The 24,470-nt window shown below is 36.6% G+C and overlaps 1 protein-coding gene across 1 annotated transcript in view; it reads left to right on the forward strand.

Moving 5' to 3' along the window:
- The first annotated feature begins 8,082 nt into the window (after positions 1 to 8,082).
- LOC104909328 (collagen alpha-1(XXI) chain-like) overlaps positions 8,083 to 24,470 on the forward strand; it is a 49,237-nt gene continuing 32,849 nt past the window's right edge. The window contains exon 1 of the mRNA XM_010707825.3: positions 8,083 to 8,544. Coding sequence (XP_010706127.2) covers positions 8,083 to 8,544 — 462 coding nt within the window. The remainder of the gene's footprint in view (positions 8,545 to 24,470) is intronic.

Here is a 24,470-nt window from a genome sequence, read left to right on the forward strand (position 1 = left end):
CAGCATTCCTTATGGAAGTAGTGAAGAATCATTAACCTTACAATGGAAAAATGAGAATGGACAGAAAAGTCAATCCTGGGCCTCAGAGGAATCATTGCAAAAGGTTTCTGCTTGTGAGACAGTTCAGCTCCCAACAGAGGCCTGCAGCACTTTCTCATGTCTGAGGAAGACATGGATGGAACCAGAGGTATCTCATGGGTCTTGAGTGGAGAGGGCCAAACCTGAAGCTTCCTTAGCAGCCCCTTCTATATGCTTCTGGAGGCGCTCACAGGATGTTGAGAAAAAGATCTGTCAGAAAATCATAGAATGTTCTCATTTACTTGTTTCAGTGCACTTTTTTCACCAAAGATAAAAAAGAAAACAATGAGCCCTGAACACATTGGACATCTGCTCTGAAAAAAGGACCGTGAGAAGGTGTATCTGTTTACTTGGGCTATGCTGAAGCTATTCCTGTTAAGCATTATTGATGTAACAACTGAATGAACTACAGAAGTTCCCTGTGTATCATCCTAATCTGAGCTATAAAGGAACAAAAACCAGTTTATTTTTATGACTCAAGGCTGAGTTTCTAGAGAGGCAGATACATTCTTTGATGAGTAATACTGAACAACAAATAGTAAAAACCATGAAAATGTAATTGTGTAACTACTTCCCAAAGGAAAAGATTGTTTCACAGTCCCAGTCTGCATCTGTAGCTGTCTTATAATTTACATGTCTTTAGTAGAATTCCTCTAGGACATACCATTTGTTCCAAATTAAAGGTCTGAATGTTAAAAAAGGATCACTGTAGGTAATGAACTTAAAGGATAGAACAGATGGACTGCTTGTATATCTCTACCATATTTAGATTACCATGTAGTTTTGGATGCAAAGGTTGTGATCTAAATTATTCTTTTATTGCCTAAATCTGTCTTATGAGGGCCATGCATCTAATTAACATCATGCAAATCCTGTTTACAAAATTCCAGCTCCATAAAGGAAAGCTTAGCAGCTAAAATTATCTTTTAATGCCAGTATACAGATTTTAGTAAAAAGTAGGTAAATGCTTTGCCTAGTATTTCAGTTTTTGTCTACCACTGTAACAAAGAAACTAAGGAAAACAAGTGAATTTTCTAGGTCAACAGCACAGACGGTCTTTTCACATTATTCCTTTGCTTTGCCGGCTCACCACATGCTGATTTGGATAGATTGTTTGTATTAGTAAATTTTGGCAACCATTACCTACTGTTGGTTAAAAAAAATAATTCATCAGCTGTGGCAAATTGTAATCATTTGTAAGATAAAGGCAAGTTTATGTGCTAGAAGGGAGTATGGTCAAATGAGAGAAATTCAGTCAGGCAATACTTCATTTGAAAGACTTGCATTATGGCCACTGCTGCCATACTGCTTCTGCCTGTTGTCTACTTGAACAGACACAGCCACAGAGAATTCAAATATTTGTGTAACATTAACACACTTACCTGTCCCAATTTGGTTCCTATCCTGTTTTGGGTTCTTGCAGTGATAGAGCAAACACGAAAGATACAATAAACGTCCTTTCTGACTGAGGTAGTATGGAAACTGTGCCAGCACATGTTGTCTAATATTACTGGACCATTCACAAAATTTCAGGTATTGTATTGGTCACTCTTAGTCAAGCCCAATGTTGCCTTTTCCATACAGTGTTCTGTAGCTTGACTGTTGCCAGTTCCCTAGCTGTGTCTGGGCTACATCTACAACAGATCACCATGCTTGAAGAAGTTTGCATGGAAGGACCAGCCAATATGCACCAAATGTGGGGTGAATTTAGTCTTTTTCAGTGATCCCATGCACATCATTTTCTTCTGCAATCCTCTTCTCACAGCAAGAGGTGACTGGTCTCTCAAGAACTGCATGACTCATGGTAGTGCTCATTTAATTGAATGTAGCTCCTCTTTTACTGCCTGAGAGGCCAGCTGATCTTTTACAAAAGGGTAGAAAAATTCCTAAACAAAGGAAGTCATTTTAAAAGAAGAAAATAAGATCTGTCTGCAGATATGTGGGTAGGGAGAAAAAAAACGTGAAGGGCAGCAAAATACAGTGGAAATGGTGAGGGTTAAAGTTTAAAGTTTAAAAGCTGAAAAGAAAGGCCATGTGGTATCAGAGGCAGCATATCCAAAAGCAAAGAGACATCATGGGAAGAAATACAGGATAGAGAGGGGAATAGCACATACAAAACAGGAAAGGTGTAAAAACAAAACTGCAATTTTACAGAATGATTGTGAGACTGCTGCGTCGTCCAGTCGCCAGTAGAGGTGCTAAAACCACAGCTATAGAGCTTAGTGGCAAAATGCTCAGGGGAAGAAATAAATCCTAAATTGAGATAGATTGAACGTTTCAAGAAATGAACAATAGTGCAGTACAGCTATTTGAAGGGAATCAGCGCAGAAGTGAATTTTTAAACTTCTTTGTAGGTGAAAACAAAAAGGCAGCCAGCAAGAGGCAGAAGAGGTTCCCCCAAAAGGCAGAGGGAACAGCATGGGAACAGCAGAAAATTCCTATGGAAGCGCTGTAGCCAGCAAACAATGAGAGCAGGTACCAGTGTGCAGCTGGGGCACAATAAAACCCTCTACAAGCTGAGTCAAGAAAAATCTTCTTAAAAAGTGCTATACTTTCTACTTAGAAACAACTTGCTCTTGTCCAAGTGTTTTGTATTTGCTTCAGTGCAGTTCTTTTTTTTTATTTTTCTTTTAACTAATTAGAGGCTTATTGTAAACCAAAGGGGATTCCTGGAAGCTCTTTGGGTTTGTAAATTATGCAAATGACAGCACTGTGATGTTGGATCATATTATTAATTGTATATTTTGCGGTACATGTATTCTTAAGAGTACGTGTGAAATCAGATCTTCCTTTTTATTTTCCCAGTCCTCAAACACAGTAAATTATAAGAAGTCTTCAAGCAGATTACTGAATGATTTGCTTTTTTGTTTGTTTGTTTGTTTTTGTTTTGTTTCATTTTTCAATCTTTAAAAAGAGTGCATTGTTAATGCTGCAGGCTGTTTTGTGCTGAAAGCTTTACAACATTTTGTGCATGCAATGGACAGGACAAACTTCACAGATTATAATTTGGAGCTGGGGTTCCTTCTGTAGCTTTTAAGCAAGTGTTCTATTAAATGCCACCTGTAAGATGCCTGATGACTTACCTCTGATACGTGATTGTGCAAGAACTTCTGCAATTCTGAATGAAAAACTATTTTGCTACAGGAAGCTGATTGATAACCAAATAAATTGCTCTATAATGTCAGTACTGAACACTTGTATTTAGCAAACTTTGCTTTGTAATGCATTTTTCTGACTGCAGCACGAAATAGAAGTGCTCTCCCTATATAATGCTTAGCAATCCTCAGGAATATATGTAAAGGGTACAAACAAAGTGTAAAACACCAGTGGTTACCCTGAAACTGAGGTGTGAGGAGCACAACACAGCTATCATTCTGTCTGGATATGAAGTTTAATAAGGTAATCATGCAGAACAAATTTTCTGTTGCAGTAATGGTAGTGTTTCCACACATGAAATGATTCCTGTCTGTCAAGTAGCAAACACTGTGAGGTTATCCCAAGTTAAAGAGCTTTATATAGGTACATTTACAGGTTACACTTATAATATTGTAATCAATTTATTTCCCAACTGCCAATTTCTGCAGCTAATGCAGCCAATTTTTACACTTTGTCAATTACAAGTGGAATTCCCTTTGCATTAGCAGACATGTATTTCATTGATACAGAAAAATGTTTGGTTTTCCTTAACATGTTTGCAGGTTAAAAATGCAACTTTCATAGGCCTTTCAACTCAATGAATTTAGAAAAAGAAAAGCAAAAGATATCATGCTTGGACATTTGGAACATATAAAGATAGGCATGCTTATGCTAAAAGCTTTTATATATACAGCTGATGTCCAAACCATTGTAATTTCAGCTTAGAGGTAAGGAGTATAGCAGGTATGCCAGCAACAGTGTCTCTGTAACATTTCTGTCCCATGAAGAATATAGAAGACTTGTTTTCTATTTTGCTGGAGAATCTGTAATTTTAACCCTTAGTTATTTTCCTGCTTTCTTGAATCCTTTTTATAAAAATTCTTTCTCCATGCACCTTTTTCAGCATTAATCTTGCAGAGACAGCAATGATAGATTTACACATTTTTAACAGTGGGTCATCTGTTTATGCATTATATAAATGCCAAGTTTAGCTGGTCATTAAGGGGGAAAGAGCCAGCAGAATCAATCAGTTTGCATGTGTAGGCTTCAGACACAGACTGATATCTTGGAAAGGATCTGTCTTTTATTCTATTTTGCATGTGGCAGGCAGTCACGGAGATCTGCTCTTGTGGTGAATCTCTGCCAGCTGATGTGACAGTGAGGATCCAGTGAGTTACTGCACTTGGTGGCCCTCCACTGATTTTATTTCTGAATAATAGGCACTGCCCATAAAATCAACCTCACCCTTAATGATTGCACTAGCCTGTGGAGAACAATAATTTTTTCACTGTTGCAGTGTTAGGATCCATTGCAATCCAAGTCTGTTGAGACCTGGATTCCCAGGTTTCATGACTTTAATTACATTTGCTCTAATATTGTTTAGCTTGGATCAGCTGTAAGAAGCTCCAAATCTGCTCATAGTGCATCCATGAGCCATGTTATTTAAGAAATTCATGATTTCTTTCCAACATTGTGTTGCCTGTGGTGCCCACACAGTGCTCTGGCTGTGTGCCATTTTGTGTGCTCCCCTGTGTGTCATTTTGGTTTTCCTCTTTATTTTCTTACTTTGTTACGTACCAGATAAGTACTGGTCAGGTGATTTCTTACATTGCTTTCTGGTTGAGCACCTGGGGATGAAAAAAGGTCAATCCGTGTATATGTTTTATATTCTGGAACTTCAGTTTTGAATGCAGGTAAAACTAGAATCTCTAAGGCATTTTTTTTTAAATCCCTGGGTTTGATTCTGGGTCAATAATTTATACTGACCTCAACTGTTATTTAGATTTGAATGTGTCTGAACATGGCATGAACATGGCATTTCTTTTAAGTTTTGATATTATGCAAACAAGTTGAAATAAGTTTTTATTGTAAAACTTGAAACATAGATCTAAGATGACTTTGAAACTGAACCTCAAGCTAAACTGAATCCAGATAGCTGTGCCAATATATTTTTATATTTTATCAAATAAAATATCTTGACATGCTGAAATTGTATGTGATATTTTTCTCTGGAAGTAAATTGGTTCTTATTGGAACATTGAAATGGGACCTATCAGCTCTCAGAGAGTCCTTTCATTCCTCAAGCAAAGGCTTTCATTTTTAGAGCTGGCTATATCTCACGTACATGAAAGATCCACATTAACCATGACTGTTTATGGAATGCAGATTTATTACGTAAGATCATTTATATTAATAACAACATGTTTATGCTCTACTTATGGATGTTTCAAAGCTCGGTGAAGAGGAGGTTACTGTAAAATAAATCCATTGTATTAGTTTGCATCTTTGGTTGTGGCTCCGTCTGAAAGTGGCAGGAGCTATTTTCATTAACCATAAGATTAGTAGGTTGTCCTACCTCATTCCTATCTAGAAAGATGTTTACAAGGTAAAAGCATCCTCAAACTTGAGGGCATTTTGGCTTCCTCAATAGAAAGAGATTAACTAAATGCAGAACTCCAGACACCCTGGTGGGATAATATAGGAAGTTTCTATTGCTGGCTGTACTGATGGGCTGAGGACTTAAATCCTCTGAGCAATCAATCTATGGGCTTTTATGAATGCTTAGGGAAAAAAAAAGAGAATATATTGCTGGAAAAGAGAAATAAACCTTGTTGCAAAATACATGATGGGCTGATTCAAAAAAGACATATGTATGGTAAAGTCTCATGTATCATTACAATTGTCTGAGCAGAACAAGTGAAAGCAAAACAAAAACGGAAATGATGGTTTTCTTCTAACAAATGGATTTTGGGGGAAAACCTTAATGAGGGAAGAAAGCATATTCTGATTTTGAGTATTTTTCCACTAAGAATAGCAGAGCTCTTGCTGAATAGCTTCATTAATTTCAGTGTTAATCCAGCAGGTCTAGTATGAGATAAATCCTTCCTTGGTAGAAGCATCGTCTATTATGTGTGTTGATTTATGAGAGAGAATCAGCTGTATTTTAATGATAGTTGGACTGCACTGTAGATATAGACTAGGAGTCACAATATATGAGAAAAGCTCATTTGTACTTAGTATACTAGATAAATTGTTCCTGGCTTCTTAGGGTGTGACTGTACTTGCTGTCACACTCCCAAGTTTACTCAAGGACTGTGTGATTTGCTGAGTAGGTGCTAGTCATGTAAGGGAAAACCCGGCGGGATGCATTTTATATACCTGTTTTTTTCCTCAGCGTCATATGTTTATTAACTTTTTTTGTCCTCCCCCCATCCCCACCCCCATCAAAGGAAAATCTCCCCAGGACGAGGTAGGAGTGAGAAAATGTGACCACAAACAATCTGAGTGGTATGAAATTTAACACTGTGATTTTGTTTTAGTGAGAGGAAAACACAAGTTGCTGGCTCTCATAAAATCCTAAGCTAAATCCTAACTACGTATGTAGCAATTTTAAAATCTCTTTTTTCTTTTTTTCTTTTTTTTTTCTTTTCTTCGTTTTTTTTTTTTTTTTTTTTTTTTCCTGTAGTTAAGCTGTTTCTTTCTCCAGTTAATAACAGGTTGTGGGATTAAATCTCAGCTTTTGATATTTACTGGGAAATGTAGTACAGTAATTTATGAGTCAAAATCTACTTTGACTAAATTATCATTGCAAATTACAATTTATGAAAGTTGTGACTCTGACCATAATTACACCGTTGGCTATGCACAACTTGAAATCTCGCTTGCTGAATAAATTTGTTTTCATTCAGAATGCATTGCCGGCATTTTTAGAGAAGCGTGAATCAAGCCTAACAGACAAAATTTCCTACGGAGTTTGTTAAAAAGGTCACCTTTATTTGCTAAGCCTACCTAAAATATAAACATTTCTTGAATTAATGAGATGCTATTTTGGTCTGCTATACGGGTTTCATATTCAAGGTTACGAAACTATAGACTCCTGAGTAGAGTCGCAGGAGCTTCCACATTACACCAAGCCTTCAGCTATCTACATATCCTAAAACTGCTAAAATTAAAAGTGCTTGCTTGGATATTCTGCAAGCTGCCAGGAAAGAAAAAGCAGTCGATAAGCAAATTAAGTGCATTACTGTAAGTTGGGGAGGTGGAAGGCTTAAAGCTTTGTCTGGCAACAGAAGGGTTAAGGACTTTTTTGCTATACCCGTTTCAAATTACAATGAGAAGCCTCTTCTTTCCCAGCAGGGTTGTGCTTACATTAGTCTTTAGATCTCTCTTGAAGAGAGCTGTTATATTTGTGCCTGCAAGAGTTGGAAATAACAGTTAAGAAGCTGAAAAGGGTTGAATGGATTTACAGACGGGTTTTTTTTTCAAGTAAATTCATGGCAACACATTAATTTGATTAGTACATGCTTTAGAATTACTTTACACTCAAGCGCTTCAAAAGATGTTAACGTTATCACCAGGCTGCTGGACAGATATGTGTTACACCACCAAGGTACAGATCAAGACTAATCTGTGACTCAGGATTTATCTTGGGAAGAGCGCAAGGTGTACGAAGAACTCAGAATAAGAAGGGAAGATAACTCTGGGAACTACAATGTGTCAGAAGAACAGCTCTTGCTGATACAGCTCCCCACCCAAGACCTGGTTATCTAAGGTTTATATAGGAATGCCTAGGTCAGCTGAGAAAATACTGGTCTTCTGCTCCATAAATGCAGAAAAAACGATAACAAGAGTGGAAAATTGGAAGTCTGAATTTCAGCTTTCTTAGAAATAACTGCAACCTGACACATTCCATAATATTTAAACAGGGTGGGGGGAGAGAAATCACCAAAGATGTTACGTTTAGAGATGACATTGACATGAAGAATAGGTAAATTTTGTTTTTCAGCCACTGGGAAAGCAGACCTCATAGGAACTCAGGACAAGTAGGAGAAAAGATTTTTTTTTTCCCTGTTCTTTTTCTTTTCAAAGATGAACCTAACTGCACTCAAAGCTTTCGTGGGCTTGCTCTGGAATTGCTGGGTTCTGGTGGGTCACGCACAGGGAGGTTTAGGAGACAATCATGTCCATTCGAGTTTTATTTACAGGAGGCTGCGGAACCATGAAAGAAGGGAGATTCAGAGAGAGATTCTCTCTATCCTGGGTCTACCTCACAGACCCAGACCATTTTCACCAGGAAAGCAGGCTTCTTCTGCACCCCTCTTCATGCTGGACCTGTATAATGCCATGACAAATGAAGAGGATACCGAGGAGCTGGAGTACTCACTGAAGGGATCCATGGCAGGGGAGAGCAGAGGGATGCAGAAAGGATACCCTGCCTCTCCAAATGGATATTCGCGGAAAATACAGTTGTCTCGCATGACCACCCTGGCCACACAGAATCCTCCCTTAGCCAGCCTGCACGACACCAACTTTCTGAATGATGCTGACATGGTCATGAGCTTTGTCAATTTAGGTATGTCAAAGTTTTTTTTGTTGTTGTTCTTTCTGCTCTGTTTGACGAACTGTTAGGCTGATCTTGGAGGGCTGAGAGGGGGAAATGTTTCAGCCGGAGCGTAACCTGTTCTAAAACAGCAGGATTGGGCCCTGGCTGCTGTGCCACTTGCAAAAGAAAAGTTGTACTAACGGTGAAGTAGCTACATTGTAGGTGGCCATGGAAAAAGATTTTTCTCACTGTTTATATAAAGTCAGTTTCTATAACTCCCCTCTGCTGGCTTCTGTTTTCTTTCTTTCATTGATGTAATGAAAATTCTGCCTTAGGCCAAACTAACTCCTTTTTTTTTTTTAATCTCAAAAAAATCAAACACTTATGCCTATTGCTCGGTTATTTCCCGCACTGTTTTGTTTAAAGCTCAGACATGAACAAACATCAGTTGTTAATATTTTAAAACCCAGGATGTTATAAAAAGGGAAAAGTCAAGCCATTTCTGAGGTAGAAAAAAAAAAAAAAGATTTCTTAGGTTATTTGGGATTTTTTTTTTTTCTAATGGTAAAAGTCAGATTTTTATTATCTTTTCAGCTGGCTGGTTGGATTTTATATAATCTGTTTCTGTTTCTTTGTTATTTCTATTTAATAACCACAGACTATGTTTTACTACACTGCCATGGTGCTCAAAGTCTGCAACAGTTCTTATTTTCTGCCATTAATCAATTAGAGAATTAAACATCAGAAACATGCAAGCAAGGAATGCTTTTGAAAATTGTATCATATCAGACACAAAACCTGATAAAACTAAATTATATTGGCTTCTGAGTACAATAAACATGCTTACCAGTTATGTTGTGGTTAAAAAAGCAGTTACAGATTTCTTTAATAGAAGGCAACCTAAATCTCATTAAGAAAGCTGCAAATAATTCATGAAATGTACTTGCTATTTTTATAAGTAATTTAAATGCTGCAGGACTCATAAAGCTATCTAAAAACTTCTTGTTTAATCTGAATAGTAGGAGATTTAATTGGAAACTTCTCAGTAAGCTCATGCAAAATCTGATAAAACATTACTTTCCAGGATAATGCTTTCTGTAGAAACTTTTTAAGCAATGGCACACGTTCTGAAATACCTTCCGATTATCACACAAGTTCTATACCTTCAATGTCTACCAGGTTTTTAATCCCTGCAGCAGGATTAAAAATGTTTCCAAACACTAAACTCCTCAACATCTAAAATTTCTGGGAAAAAAATGACACCCTGGAGTTTAGCTGGCATAGTAATAAAATTACATTTGTTTGGCAGATCGGGGGGTGTTTAATTCTGAGATATTTTTTTTTAGGAGTAACATATGTCTGAACTCTAAATGCATTTGCTTGTTGCTCTTGCTCCTGAAATAGCAGGGTAGAAGAAAATGAAATCTCTGATTTTGGGAAGTGTGTTACTCATCCTTAAGAAAGAGTTACTTCTTATCTCTGCATTTCTTTTAACTTATCATCAGATGACTCGATTCACCCAGAATGGCTGGAATACACTGAGTTTAAAATGGCAATGTTACAAAGAAAAATTAGAAATGCTCTGATCTCTTCAGCATTAGGCAAGGTCCTGATCCTGCAAACTTTTTTTCTCACTTGTCTCGTGAAAAACCCTCCGTGTATATGTCAGAGACCATTTCATCAATGGCACTGATGGCTGTTAACATGGGACCTACTCTCTTTGATTTCAAGAAACATCTCTGATTTCAGGAGGACTTCTTGCATTTCATGAGTGTAAGTCTCAGGGTCAGTGTCAGATGTGTGCTGGCCTGATCCTGCTGTGTTTTCCCAGATGAAACTCCTCTCTGGGAGGCTGCAGGTTTCTAATGTCTTACTTTAACTGGGAAGTTTATAACATAGTCTCATTTTGTTGGGAAGGAAGCATTGCCTTGAGAGAGTTTTTAGGAGCAGTTAAAGTCTATGTATATTTCACTCTGTGTTTCAAAGCTGTGAAAAGTGGGGGAGTATGTTATTTTTCTAGTGAATATGGTTAATAGACTCAATTAGCTTACAGCAGAAAAAAAGTAAATAGCAGTTTTTGCTTGTGTTCTGTAAAATTAAAATGTCTCAGCTTTTAGTGAGGCTAAACCCCAATTCACTTCAAATGCCCTTCTATACTCGTTGGTTATTGTGGTTTATCACATATTCTACCATGTAGCATGCATAAGAAATATTGATGACTGATGTAGATTAACTTCAACGTTTTTATTAAACAATCCTATGTTTCGGTATAATTAACATAATAACAAAATAAATCATGGAAACAGGTAACCATTTCGTATGATTTATGCCACATAAGATTGTGACAGATGAGGGCAAGCTCTTTTAATATACAATGGGAAAAATATGCAGTGATAAGTGAATGCTAACACTGTACCTTAAAATCAATAAATGCTGGTGCAGCACAGTAATAATTCAAAAGGTTTTAGATTTGAAGCCCCAGTCAACTTGCATCAAATTAATCTGCACTGGAAAAACTATTCACCATATTCATACTTGCACACTATTAATTACATAAGGTGTAATTATAAAGCTTTATTAATCATGTTAAATTGAATTTTTTTATTTTAAATTGAAATTTTTGTATATATCGCAGCTAGTTATATTATTTTAAGATAAAAAATATTTAAACAAGAAATATGTAACTGAGATGTTTGTTAAGAATTATTAAGCATTAGATTGAAAAGACTGAATATAATTAAAAAATGAAGTAAAAAAAAAATGAGAAAGGACAAATAATATTATACTAAAGAATAAAAACTGGAATATGTATGTTAATTCTGATAAAAAATCAACCTGTCAGAGCTGTGAATACCTCACTTTCCAAAGCAAATTTAAAAAATAATCATCAAGGGAAGTGCAATTCGTCAAGGAATCAGGGAGAAAAACAAGATTGCATTTACTTCTCCTGAAGTTAAAATTGTAAACACCTGCTCTTTGCACCTCAATTTCCATCTCTTTCTTTCTTGAAAGATACAACAAGGCAGAGAATATGCCTTGTCCTGTGCTTTGTATAAGACTGTGTGCATTGGCAGCTCTCCATAAATATTGATGACTGTAGCAGAAGAGTTAACTGGGGTTGGTCCAGCAGTCAAAGAATAAATCCTCCACTAAATACACTGGGGTTTTCAAAGATCTGATTATATCACCTACAAGTTCAGGACTTTGTTTTCCTCACTGAGTGTTTTTTATCCTATTGTTATATTTTATTATATTGTTGCAAATCCTTGACTGTTTAGAGTTCTGGCATCTTCTTTTTGGCTGAGCTCCTAAAATGACTTACATAGGATACCCTGTTCTTCCGAGAACATGCAAATAATGCTAATGTAGCTATACTCACTTTTGTGCTCACTCGAAATTTAGTTGAAGAAGGACTTTGTTAAGATAAATGTTAGCATTCCCAGTCCTCACCTCTCACCAAAAGAGAGGGCTCAAATAAAAACATAGACATGCCCGAGACTGGGAGAAACAGCAGCACTTTTTGAAACTACAGTTGAGCATTTCACGGACTGAATTTTACATTAGCATCAAAGTGATCATTAAATCCACTGGACTTCCATGTTCCTTCTCATGCAATTCAAATGTTCTGTATTCTCATTGGTTTACAACACATCTGTGATTTTTTTTTTTTCCCTAAACAGATTGTTGCATTTGCTAAGCAAATTTGTTTTCTTTCTCCATATCTTTCTGTGAAATGATTCATGCTCTATATGTTATAGGGGGCAAACATATAAAAGCTTTGTGGGTTTTTTTTGACATACTTTTCTTTCTTAGCATCTAAATTAACTTCAGAAACTCAGATGTGAAGATTACTGTCAAATTTGTGCCTTTGAACTGCCCTATGCTAATTTAGATTACAGTACAATAATATACGGATTTTTAGAGTTATTACCGCACCATCAAAATACCTTTTCTTCACATTCAATATGATTCTGTAATTTTAATTAACATAGTTAATAATTAAAAAACACACTCTCTGTGATCAGTTTTTAAATCAGACATGGAAATCCAAGTGAACATTCCCTATTGGAGGCAGAGAAGACTGCTCATTTTAGTCCAGTTTCTCTACCCCAACGTTGCACACTGTCTTGTTCTTTAAAACACTGAACAAATACATAAATTCACAAGATTTACAGTCCATTGTGTTCAGCCAAGAATGCTAACACAGTAGAGCATAACTTTTATAGAGCTGCTTTAAGAATCCTACAGTAGATTAATCCACAACGAATACCTGTACAAACATTTTTTTTGTTTCACCTGAGAAAGAAAATGTTGCTAAATACAATCAGACCTGAAGTGTATTTAGTAGCTCGTTTCATAATTTAAGCTAATTCAGTTTCTTCAAGATAAAATATCATTGGTGAGGGATATAGAGTGCTAAGACATAAAATATCACGGATTGTGGAAGGAGAGCTGGTTTTGAAGGATACATGCAAGGCCTCAGGGTTGTTAACTTCTCCCCTCAAAGTTTAGGAATAACTTTCCTTCCTTTCCTTCCTTCCTTCCTTCCTTCCTTCCTTCCTTCCTTCCTTTCTCTTTCTCTCTTTCTTTCTCTCTCTCTTTCTTTCTTTCTTTCTTTCTTGTTTCCTTCTTTCCTTTCTTCCTTTCATCCTTTCTTTCATCCTTTTTCTCCCTCTCTCTATCTACTACTCTCCCTACTTCTCTCTCCCACTCAATTTCAGATGTTGCTGTCTTACAACATTATATGAATTTCCTTGGCGATGGTACAGTTTTAGTCTGTAAAATGCAGACTTCTAATGAAAATATTGACACAGCCTTAAGTGAAGTGGCAGAAATAGTGCTATTATCTTGCCATGAACAGAGGGATGCTATTACAGAGATAAAACATGTTAAATAACAAATAGACTCCATGTCATTATTTGTGAACTTGGATCAATACCAAGACAAAATGAGAAAATATTAGTGAAGCTTTTTAAATGGCAACCAAAAGTCAAAAAGATAGTGTTTTTCACTCTTTTCCTTAAAATGTAAAGCAAATTAAATCAAGAAGGTCTCATTTAATCTTTGTCTGAAGTATACTCTACAGGTATCTTGAAATCCTAAGATACTTTTTCCCTTAATGAATTTTAGTCACCCAATCAGTGAGCTGAAATTATTTGTTGTCACCAAGGTACCCAATCTGGCATTAGAAGTAACTTTTAATAATGGAAAGATTTTCTATGCTCAAATTAAATGTTAAGACAGCTTTTGGCACAGGTTTATTTATTTATTTCAAGAACAAAAGGACTTTTCTAACTGGCTGACATTCCATAAAAATCCTCACCCCATCTTTACAATCGATTAGTCAGATTTAACCAATTTTTGTGTGATGACAGGGCAAGTTGTTCGGAATCATTTTTGATTTTGAGCTAGAAACATTTTCCATACTCCTTTTTGAAATTTTAGTACATTTGTTGTTTTCTACTGAAATATTTTTATTTCTTTTTTAAATCTCTCATGTTACATGAACATTCTGAACTACGTAGTTTTCCCTCAAAATAGGTTTGTGTATAATTCATAAATATCATCATCTAACAAAATAATGTTTTTTTTTACAACTGTCAATTATTTCTTTGCCAAAGTTAACACTTAAATTCAAGCAAATTATTGTATCTACTCAGCCAAAAAAATGTCAAGCTCTCCATTAACTGGGGCATAAAACTGTCTGACTTCTCTTGCCGACAGGTTTGAAAGAAATTGCAGATAACTGAAGAGAAACTGATTTAGCAGATGGTTAGACGTGCATGGTGAAAAGCTATATATATCCATGAATATATATAAATATATATTGTTAATAATATTTTTCCCATTGGGAAGAATGGCTGACCCAGTTCCGCTGCTTCTTTAGAAAGCGCTGCTTTCCAGACTAAACACAGACTTTGGGTGGGGTTGTGGGGTTTGTATGTATTGTACAGTACATATTTTCCCAGGAAAACACAATCTCGAAGTGACTCTGGCTGGCCATGAAAGAGGAGGGCGGCTCGCGGAGACGCCTCAGTGCAGAGCATGTGAGGGAGGAATCGGCCTGACATGAGCTGAGTGGAAATCCTCCTGGTTCTCCTCCTAAATCCCACTTTATATGCTTAGATAACAGGACGGCTCTGGCACATATGTGATCTCCTACACTCATTGCTTCTGTCATTATTTTCTCTGGATGTTACATTATGCAAAGAATTTCACCATGGCTACCTGCCTTCTTACTGCCTGAGTTATGGCAGTAATTACAAGATGGGCAGTTCCTTTTTCTTCTCTTTTTAGCCATGGCAGCTCCTTTCAGCTCGCTTTCATGGGCCCACAGGCTAATGAAGTTTTGCAGAAAATTGATTGATTATAGTCTGATCATGCTTGGTGTTGTCTGGTGTTTCCACATAGCTGAGAATGAACAGTTTATGAAGTGCCAATTGCAGCCTCCAGCTAAAGAAAGACTCCCCAGGGCTACAGGAGGACTCTAGCTGCTAGCAGACTTCATAATGATTTCCCACACTTCTCCCCATCCTCTCCTGCTTGTCCTTTCCCTTGTCTCTAGCCCCCTCCGCCTGGTCAGGGTCACTGAGCTTTAATTTTCTGTCAGTGGCGATCAGCTGGGGAAAGGATTAAAGGAAGAGAAGCGGTGAGAGCAGGCGACGGCGCGGGAGATGGTGGAATGAGGGGAGGAATGAGAGAAAAATGGCAAAGCTCCGAGCAGGCCTCAGAGGGAACGGAGGCCTCTGCTCAGCAGGCAGCAGCCTGTGGGCCTGGGAAAGATTCTGGACAGAGGCACAGTGTGTGCTGGGAGGCAACTGGTGTTACTGGGAGCCTCCAAGAGGTATTGTGAAGCAGAGCATTGCATGGGCCAAGGCAATTACAGAGACACAGTGGAAAAGCAATTTAATGGTAGGGAGAAGAAGGTGCAAGCAGACAGAGAGAGATGAACAGAAGAGAAAACGAGAGAGAATGTCATAAATATGGATAATTTATAATTGAAAGAGAAAATAAGTCAGGGCTTGGTTTTCTGTTTCCAGCAAGCCTTGCAGGTGAAGGGAGTGGTTTTCTTCCTGATCCCTCATGGCAGAGCTGCTACCTCACCCCCAGCCATCTCTCCAGGCAAAACTTCTCATTCCTGCAAAATAAAAATGCAGCCCTCCCCACCTTCAGTATGTGTATGCAGAGAGTGCACAGACGGCCTACTAACGTTTATGGTCATAAATAACATAGAAGCTAGCTTTTAAAAACCACAGGTTAAAGGATGAGGGCTGCCATGACGCACACAGAGAGATTGAGATCAGAGGAGAAGCTAAAAGGGGTCAGGAGAAACAATGAATCCCCTTGTTCTTAGTAATATTTATGAGTGCTCCATTGCACCTAAAGTTCATATTTTATTGGTGAGGCCATGGGGTTTCCCCATTTGCTCATCTCTTAAAATAACACCCTTGGTTAAAATTTCCTATAAAACAAAGAAGTGCTACAGCAGGCAGAACTTGTCAACCCTGACAACTACATTATGTGAGTTTGTGGGTGAGGTACACCTAGCAGGAGCTGGTTTGTGTTTGGTACTGGATTATGAATTTGTTTCCATACAAAAAACAACTGTGAACCAAGCAGTTCAGTTCTCTGTTCAGAAGCTTCCCACGATTATTAAGAGATGCTCCAAAAAGTAAATTTGAATTTTTAGTTTTCAAGTCCTTTTTTTTTGAGCAACTGCTCCAGTGTAGATAGATTGACATCCTGATTACTATTAAATAATTTGATGGTATGTGTGGTATCTTGCCAGGATGCAGCTTTAGTTTGCTGTAATTAGAGCAAAGTGAGACATTTTTTAATGAATCAGAGCATAGAAAGATGATCAGGACAGCTAGTAATGGTAAAAGACATATATCTCTACCTGTGAACTTTCACTTAATCCTCTGAGGTAGAAAGATGAAAGGTGCTGAAATTTCTTTAAGGTTTGTCTTCTGCTTAGCAATATTACTCATTCAGATCCCACGAGAATCTGGTTTGTAAAATTCTTCTGGAGACTGCATCTTTCAAATGGAATTGTTCTAATTCTCAAAAATCTGACTAAAATTAAATCTTGAAAAACTGTAGCCATGATCCAGAATAATCATAAATTAGTAATAACTTAACTAGGTATATCCGTATGAAATATTCCTTTGAAAAAACTGAGGGAAAAATTTAGATGAGATATTCAATTCTAAGATACTACAAAATAATTTCAGAAAAAAATATTTCATTGGGCTACTGCAATATGGATAGCATCAGTTTCATAAATAGAGGTGATAAAATATGTCCTGGCAAACCTAGACTCCAGGAGATGAAAGAGCAGAAACAATAAATGATTTGTGAGTTTGATTTTGGAGCAGTGGGGGTGGCATCCACTGATGCATGGTATCTGGGGTCACAGAATTCTAGAGTAATGATTTGCAAAATAAATTAGTTGAGAAATCAAAAAAGTGGGTGAACGGTGGTGTGGATAATAAAGCAGAGTAAACCCAGCATACACCTCCATGGCACCTGTAGTCTTTGTGGTGATTTATGATGGCAGAGATGCAGCAGGGACATAACTTAGGAAGGCCTTTCTCAAGGTGCCTCAGCTGGGCTATCTGTCTGACTGCAGGTTACAGAGTACTGGTGATGTAGAAGGTTTATCTGCTACAAGGCAACCTGATTGCCTTGTACATGAGATGCTGTGCAAAAGTCTTGCTGTGAGTCTCTCCAGCACCAGCCTGAACCTGGAAGTTTGAGTGTGAAATGACTGAGGAGCGAAAAATGAAAACCTGAAGATGCTCAGAGAGTGAGCCTCAGTCTTTTGAACCACAGAATGAGGATGGACAAATAGTTCTGTGTTCATTTTCACTTCTTTGTGCTCTCATTCACAAAGATGAATGTCCTTTTTTCTTTTACTTTGCAGAGGACTACAACAGCTTTTTTTTTCTTTTTTTTTTTCTTCTGAAGTCTGTTTTTACTGTGGCTGGCTAGATCTATGAAAGACCTAGCTCCTGAGAGCCTTGAACACCTTGCCTTTCCTCCTGGTGAGTTTAAGGCTTCGATAAGCCAAGGACAAGAAGTTTTAAAACAGACAGTTTTACAAAATAATGAAAAAGAAAAGGAAATACTGGAATTAAAGCATCAAATCTGACGTTTCAGACCTGGTGTAATGCATGGTGAGCATGTGGTTAGTGTAGCTCTAGTTCCCAGAATGTAGGCTGTTGCCTCTTTGTGGCATGTGTGCATGCATATCAGTGTGTGTGCAAGGGTTTGTGTATGTAATATAGAAAGCATGTAAATCTTTTCAGTTTTAGTCACTGGGATTTTTTCCCCCTTAAATCATAATATTATTTCCCATCAATACTATGTGGCTTTAGCAGCCCTGACCTTTCAAGCTGCCTGTTTGGACCAGTGTTTATCAGATGACCATTTGACCTCCCTGTTAATTGTACTTAATTACATCCTGTCGTAACATTTTGAAACAAGGAGGAGAGTTTATGGATCTGCTCCAAAGAGCTGAAGTCTAAAAGAGCAGAAGAATTCAGTGGTATGAGGTGCTGAGTAATCTCCTAGTTAGATTGGTAAGAGTTGTGCTTTGTACAGTTGATTGCAAAACATAAACTGTTCTTTTTCTATTTATGATCATTGGCATTTCTGAGAAGAAAATCCCACAGTTTTCTTTATTCTGAGAAAGACTTCTCTTCACTGATTCTCAGCTTGGAGCTTTCTCTTACGGGATCGAGGAAGGAGTGAGAAACCTATCAACAGCACTGCAAGGGCTGAAGTTCACATATGATGAGACAAAAGAGATGAACCACAAATGATCTCTCTGTGGTTTTCCAAAACTTCAGAGTTCCTTATGCTTCCCTAGCATTGCTAGTTCCCATGAGTTTATTGAGAGTTGTATGATATTTAGTATGAGATGTTCTGTGAGTTAGTGATTTATGGGAACATCTAAGGTTTCATTAAAAAGCAGCAATTATCCTGTCGTTGCAGAAAAAAAAAAGAAAACAAATCAACACACAGAAACAGATGCAGTTCTTCAAAATGGGCATTCTAAAGGCTCAGAAGGCAACTTCACACTCAATATTTTATAATGCTTTTCATATAGTTGATGTCTTCTAAAACCCTTAGTGTTGATCATATTGCTTTTCTTCTGACTAAAAACAATACGTATGTTTTCTATTGTTACTGTTCCGTAGCTCACTTGTCATAAACAGATTATACTAAATGTGTTTTCCTAAATTGATGACGGGGAAAAAAAAGGAAGAGGAAGCCATAACATAAAAATGCAGGTGTTGTTATTTTATATATATATATATATATATACACACACACATATACTACCATAGCTGATTTAATAATTCAGCTCTATTAACATCGGAACAGTGCCAATGAATACCAAGTGAAAATCTAGACTTAGGACTTTAAAAAACACAAAGCAAAGAAATATATCTTCATTCTTGCTTTATTAAGACCCTGATAATTAGACTTACTGGAGAATGAAGTGCCATGAAGAATTAATTGCCTGCGGAAGTGAATTACACATAATTATGGCATTATTTTAAAAGGTCTATCGTGCAGCATGAGTAATATTTTACATTAAAAATGCTACCTTGTGCTGTGCTATGAAGCTCTAGGATGATAAAGTACTGCCCATGAATCTTCTATCGTGAACTGAGCAGAATAATTCTTGTGAAAGTTCAAAATCTTTACTAAGTCTTTTTTTCAGGGAGGTATCGCTAAAACTGAAGTTCAGCTCTATACAGTTGCATGTACACAGTTGAATATTTTTACATGTCAATTTAAGTTATAATCTTCTACAATTAGAAACCTTTATTTTATTTATTTATATATATATATTTTTTAATTTGGGGAGGTACAGGTATAATGACACAATAAGATTTCTTCATTGAAGTAGTTTAATGTTAAGTATTTTTTCAGAACACTTTGACTTCTTGACATTTCCTCTATTAATCATTTTATTGCTCTTGAGATGAATATCCATTTTAACCACATCTTTTTAAAAAGTGATATTTTTTACCACTTCTTAAGAGATAGAATTAATCATTTTTTAGTGAGACTTTATATCACAAAGAGACAATATTTTTAAGGAGATGGATTTATATATATATATATACACACACACACACACACATATATAAAAACGTAGTAAGTACAGTTTAAATAATATTATCTAAAATGCATATTTGTATAAAAATTAATGGAAAATCCATTCTACTGTAGAATGAATACAAGTTAACTGAGTTGATGCTGCAGTTCATAGAGTCAAGATGGAGAGACTGATGCCATTAAGATTAATATTTATGCATATTTATTAGAAATGCAAAACCACATAGGATGTGCTTAGTAACATGTGTGTTTAAGAGAGAACTAATGTAATAGGGATTCTTGAGGGGACTCAAATCAGTGAAACAGACACCTGCGTGAGCTGAAAGCTGGTCTCAGTTGGGACAATTCCAAAACAAGTTATGAAAAAAAGTTCAGATTTGCTCTCCATCATTGCCATACAGGAATGAAGCTTCCTTAATTAACTTTATATCACATTGGTCAGTGGGATTTACTGTGGCCTCCTTTAAACCTTGCTGCTCCAGTTTGTTGTCTTCAGGCAGGGGGCTTGTTCCCAAAATGGAACTGGAAATAAATCCAAAAAGATAACACTATGATGCTTTCAGTTCTGAGGATGGGCAACAGAGAGTTCTCAATTACTTTATATGGAAAACAAAAGATAAAAGCAAAGATAAAAGCAATAGTCCTAGCCCTTGTAGAAATCAAGTTTTAGCACAGATAGGTGCAAGGGCACCTTGCTGACTGCACACAGTAAAACACAAACCAAGTATTCTTAACAGTGTTGTAATAAAAAATTGCATGGAAAATAAAAGCACTGTAAACAGAAGGCTTCTCTCTCCCTGCTCATTCTTAATGTCTGCTCAAAAAGACACCCAAATTTTGTGTGAGACACATTGGCTTAACTACTAGGAGATGGGAGAAGCCGGTGTTACAGAATATGTCACAAGCTTTGTGAGATCATCTTTGTTATTTCGAAGGTGTGTTGTTATCTATAGATAAAAAGTTTGTCAGGAACTGAGCAGATATATTATGAAACATTATGTCTACATACATGTGAGAAATGCAGCCACAGGTGGAATTACAGCGAGAATGTAAGAATGACTCAGGTACATGATCTGGACATGGCCTTGGGCACCCTGCTCTGGGTGCCCCTGCTGGAGCCGGGGTGGGATCAGATGGACCCAGAGGTTCCTGCCACCCTATCCGTGATTCTGTGATCACAAAGAAGGCTTTTATCTTCGTCTTCTACACTGACATTAATCATTCCTGATTTACTTTTTTTAAAGTCATTTTGTTACTCCTGGATCTTTCTTCCCCAGTCTGTCCAAAATAACTTAATGTGAGGGATGCTCACCTGTTGTTGTCTTACCTATAACTAATCTGAGCTCCTTCATGGCACAAATACTTTCTGTGAAGTCTGTTTTTAATTTTTCTGACAGTGCAGGCCTAATGCTGGATGGCCAATATAGAGAACTTGCAATTCATTAACAGTCAATTAGTTTCTGTCTTAAAAGAGGGTCAAAATATTCATTAACTCTGATAAGGTTTAAGTTTCTTTCAGGAAAAAAAAAACAACAAAAAAACTTCGCAGTAAGTGTATTTATTCAGTATGGGGGATTATTTGTAGGTGAAATAATCTCTCCTCATGATGAATTAATTATGATCAGATTAGATCACCAGAGCTCAGGGTGCTGTCTGAATTAGTGTAAAAAGCTGTTAAAACCATGACTAGCTCCTAAACTGGCTGTCAAAACAGTTATGTGTAACAGACCTTTCTTTACTCTGAATGAGATGCTCCTGAGGTCTTCCTTCCTTGTAATTGTTACAGCTGATTTTTATTGAATGTTTAGTCAGTGTTAATGCATATGGGTAGTATTAAAACACTCAGATGTGAGGCTAAGCAGAAAATAGTGTATCTGGTCATATCCAGTTCAAAGTGCAGAATTCCATGGAGGCTCTTATGACAAAATCCACCACAGGAAATAGCTGGAGCTTTCGAGGCAACATACACAAAACGGTGATGGTGGAGTTACTTGGCACCATTGGGTAGAAGTGAGCAGCAGAGGGTTAACATGTGCAGGAACTAAGAAGATGTGGGAAGATAGAATGTGCTTTAATGTTTAGTTTTACTCCCCTGCCAGTTGGCCTATGATGATATATGACCTTTCACCCTGCTTAGAAGTTATGTTCCATCTGTATACTTCTACAGTGTCAAAACAGTTATAACTTACACCTATTTTCTGACCATTGGATCCCAGAGGTATAACTTTTGTTCCTACTCATTTGCAGCTGAACTCAAGAGGGATTTCTTTTTTCTGTCATTTGTTAACCTCAAGGCTGTGTTGATCTGACATCCTGACTTTCACACACAGTCAGAAACCTGGGAATAATTGTTAGTTTTCTTTGTGACAATTTGTGATTAGAGAAAAGCAGAATTACGTACAAATAAAAATGGAAGTCTATTGACAGAAGATATCAAAATACGGTGGTTTGCCAAAGCAATGACAAATGTAATTGAAACTGCAGAAAAAATTAACAACATTTGGTCATGTTGCAATAAGGATTAGTTAATTTATCTATGCATTAGCTCAGAACTGAATATCTTTTCTCTAATCGGTTCTTCTTTTTGAAGTGAAGGTGATTTTCACTGATGAAAATGAACACAACCAAAAATCTAGTGGCTATGCATTTTTAAAATAGATATTTAAGATCAGAGTTCTTTTGCAACTGGATGACTTAAGGAAATCACAGGCTTCTCCTTGTTCCATATGTTATGGCAAACTGCACCCCATCCTTTCTTCATTGCCTTCCCCTAGATGTTTGGTTGTAATGTGTCCCTCTTTCTAACTGACTGCCCAAAATATGATGTCCTGGTAAGACCTGTTACTGTTATCCCCCAAAGCTGTGATCACCTGGGCTTTCAGCTACTAAATTTATGAAAGATTCAACTGAGATGCATTCTGCCATGATTAATAGAGCTATAAAGTGTATGTTTTGTATTCAGTGCGTCTTTTTCTGTATTTTGTGCTATGGTGAAAGTTTTACATTCAAGAAGTTGATGGATAGAGAACCATCAAAGAATAGCTTAGGTTGGAAGGGACTTTAAAGATCATCTAGTTCTATATTGTACTATTCTACTATACTGTAAAAACTAGAAATAAAAAATAGATTGTGAAGAGTGGCTTTATATTCCTTCATATTTATATTTATATTCCTTTGTATTCAGACTGTGATAATATTCAGGCATAGACTCTCATGGTATTGTTCACTTCCAAAGCCCTGTTACAGCAGCCGTCATCCAACCTCTTTATTCAGGTTACTTATTCCCACTGTTGCATTGGCCAGTATCAGACCTGCATAATAAAAGCAGGTTTCTGTTTTTCCACTTATTCTGTATCAACAACTGAAATCTTTCCAGCATTTAATTATCACTGGAGCAGCTGCAGTGTAGCACTTTTTTGACTTGCCGAGCAAGTGCATTTGACTTGGAAGGCATAGAAAACAGTAAATTGAATGAATACCACGTTTACCAGTGACATTTTCAGCAAAACATTGGCTATTGAATGAAGACCAGCAATTTCATTAAAACAAATATTTTGTCCCATATTTTGGACAGTGTGAAAAAAAAAAAAAGAAAAGCATCATAGATATTGTCATGGTGTAGAGAACATCTGGGACACTATAGAGAGAGAGCAGAGCTCAGTTATACCTCTTTGGTCCAGGTATATGTTTAGTTCTAAGGTTATAAGAACTGCTGGAAGGCACTGCTCTGTGGTTCATCTTTTGTGCTCATGAGGAATGGTAAAAGCTTTTAACTACTAAGCTTTAGTTCTTAAAATTATTCCAGGAAAAAAAAAAAGTTATTTTTATATATGCTCTCATATTTTACTATTTCTTTGTAAATTCTTCTGTTATTTGCCTAGTCACTGCCTGCCCCTTACTCAAGTTGAATGTATGTAGCAAGGTGTTGAGGGAAGTTAGAAAGTAGATATCACATCACTTGAAAGTCTCCCTTAACAAGAACTTCAAAACATTTAAACTATTTGTTTATTTATTCTTAATTAATATAAATCTGTCTAATCTTATAAGCTGCAACAATAAAAGTAGGAACTTAAAATTTCAATAATAGAATAGTACTTCTCTGGTCATACTCAAAAGATGTAATACTAAATATTTGGGTAAGATCCATGAATATTCTAACTTAATTCTGTTATATATTATTGAAACATTTTTTTTTTCTTTTTTTCTATGTGAAGGATAAAGAATGAAAACCAATGTGTGCTTGAAAAAGTCCATGCAAAGTATTTTATTATTATTATTATTATTTTAATTTACAGTTTTCCTTTTCACTCTGGCTCTAAATTCAGTTGCAGTGACTGAAAGTTTTCTTATTGACTTTATCTTGCCTTAAATTGCTTTGCAATTCATAGACTTTAGTAATTCTGTGCAATTATGGAAAGGTTATTCCACCATTAAATCCTGGATTCAGGAAACAATTGACGATTTTTCATTTACTGAAGCTGCCACTAACTACATAGTATTTCATCAAACTTTCTAACTGTCTCTAGTTAACCAAAACAACCAAACATTGCTCACTGATGTCAGTAACTGACTGAAAATACTTTAGTGAAATAACTCCAAACGTACTGCAGTGGAACTTGCCTTAGAATATGACCTACCAACCCTTCTCCTTTCTGTTTTAATAAGAAAATATATATTTTGTAAAACAGATTTGCATCACTCTTTCAATACCACATCTGTAACTCTTTAATTACTTTAAATTCAACCAATCTAATAATAATAATACAGAGAAACTAAAAAATATAGTAATACAGTAACT

Source organism: Meleagris gallopavo, chromosome 2, assembly GCF_000146605.3.
Source record: "Meleagris gallopavo isolate NT-WF06-2002-E0010 breed Aviagen turkey brand Nicholas breeding stock chromosome 2, Turkey_5.1, whole genome shotgun sequence".
Taxonomy (NCBI): domain Eukaryota; kingdom Metazoa; phylum Chordata; class Aves; order Galliformes; family Phasianidae; genus Meleagris; species Meleagris gallopavo.